The 1970-nt window shown below is 41.2% G+C and overlaps 1 protein-coding gene across 1 annotated transcript; it reads right to left on the bottom strand.

Moving 5' to 3' along the window:
* Window positions 1–465: 465 nt before the first annotated feature.
* LOC105315055 (glutamine-rich protein 1-like) lies at window positions 466–1782 on the bottom strand. Its single transcript, XM_011409552.1, has one exon. The coding sequence runs from the start codon at window positions 1780–1782 to the stop codon at window positions 466–468; it is 1317 nt and encodes a 438-aa protein (XP_011407854.1).
* Window positions 1783–1970: the final 188 nt, after the last annotated feature.

The raw sequence follows: 1970 nt of genomic DNA, 5'->3' as shown, positions 1-1970 counted from the left end.
CGATCCACGATTTAAATTGGTATGGTGCAGTAGTAATGAAGAAACGATAAGTATGAAGTCTAAGTTTATTGAAATAATGTCAAATGAATTTGAGAATGAGGACTTGAGCACCATACCACCAATATCTGATGACACAGACACAGCAGAACAGCCACAGCCAAAGAGAAGCAGACTCTTCAGTTACTTACCATTGTAGTATGGTGCGTGGGCGGATCAAAGGCGCCCCCAGTGCTACATCTTCCTATAACCGCACGGTAGGAAAATGTAGCACTGTGTGGAATATATAGTACTGCACAGTATAATGTATGGGCTGTCCTGTTAACCACAAGCTTTGATAGAGGCAAACCACAGCCACAGCTACATACATTCATGTGATAATTAAAATAAAAATAATAACAATAAATGAGATCTGTGATGTTCATAGTTGATACCATTATATAGAATTCTGTATAACAGTCATTTATATTAGGAGTTATTGTAGAAGTTTAAGGTGCAACCTTGAAGACCAGAGAAATTGTGAACAACTTGATCCGGCAGCATGGGCTTCATTCCATCAAGTAAAACAGGCTTTTTATCACTCATGTCTGTCTTGTTAAAAGACTTTTCACATGTAATGCTATCCCCAGCAGCCTTTTCTTGACTTGTTGATGTTTTCTCATATGCCCTTAACCCTTTCAAACTCTTATGACCTGACTTCTCAGCAATTAATTTCTCTGGAACACCACTGTCATACATGCGTGTGATAGCAGTAGCTCGAAGAGAATGGTTGGTATATCGAACACCAATGCCTGCTTCCTCACTTATTTCTGGTACGACATTTTTCAGGGTGTTAGCTCCAATAGGCATCTTTGCATACCATGGCAAATCTGGTGAGACAGGTATGTTGAGAAGTGGACGTAGATAAAAAGCTGGTGGATCCGGTGGTAATTTTGATAAGTAGAAATCTAGAAGACGAACCAAACACCTTTCATTATCAGGTTTAGCGTAGGCCCTTACACATTTGTTGGTTGTGTTAATATCCTTAAACCTGTGTATGTTATTTTTTGAAATATATTCCATGTATTCATAGTAGGTATCACTTGAATACAGAGATTGATCAGATGGAAAACGCTCTATTTGTTCAATCTTAAGGTTACGGTGCTCTTCAACCCCTCTCAAAACAAAATGCATGCCTATACCACAAAAGACAGCTCGCATGAGACTCTTAGGTGATCCGTAACCGATGATACCTTTGTCCCAAAATATGACCTCATGCTCAAATGGAATCACAAGAGCTTTATTACGCTTAGCACCAATTCCCTCACTGTGTAGCTGGCTGGTAACTGTATCGAGTGTCAGAGCAAACTCACGAAATATAGGGTCATCTTTATCAAAAATAGAAAATGTAGCACCATTTTCTCTTAAGACTCGATGTAAACCACCCAAAATACTCCTTATACTGGAAGGAGGATACATGGTTCCATCTTCTTTCCTGACCTCCAACACAAAACATCGTAAAAACTTGCAAAGGACGTGTGGATCAGGCGACTTTAGTATGTCAGCAGGGATTAAATCCTGTGGCACTTGAACATTTCGACATTCCATCCAAGAGTAAAAGACCTTAACGGCCCAGGAAGTGCACTTCTTTGTGTTCGCGGGAACGACTCCTTTCGCAGCTTCTGCTAAGACCTCTTGACTTATTGGAGAAGAAAACCTTGTGTTCTGCACTTCACAGAGTGGCTTCTTGAGTTTCAATGAAAGTTTAGCCTTCTTCTGTGGAGGTTCGATAAATCCTTCCGCCATTATCGCCTTGCACCTGGCCACTTGTGCGACTTTTGAAATGAAATTTGATCCGCCCACGCACAACTACAAACCAATCAAAGCACCGTTGATTCGTAGATTACGGAAATTATTGCACTCGGGACGGTCTCGAGGAAAATGAGCACTCGGCTTCGCCTCGTGCTACATTTTCCTCTCGACCGCCCCTCGTG

The sequence above is a fragment of the Amphimedon queenslandica genome, unplaced genomic scaffold (assembly GCF_000090795.2).
Source record: "Amphimedon queenslandica unplaced genomic scaffold, v1.1 AMPQUscaffold_11901, whole genome shotgun sequence".
NCBI lineage: Eukaryota > Metazoa > Porifera > Demospongiae > Haplosclerida > Niphatidae > Amphimedon > Amphimedon queenslandica.
This window is presented reverse-complemented; position numbering and strand designations above follow the sequence as displayed.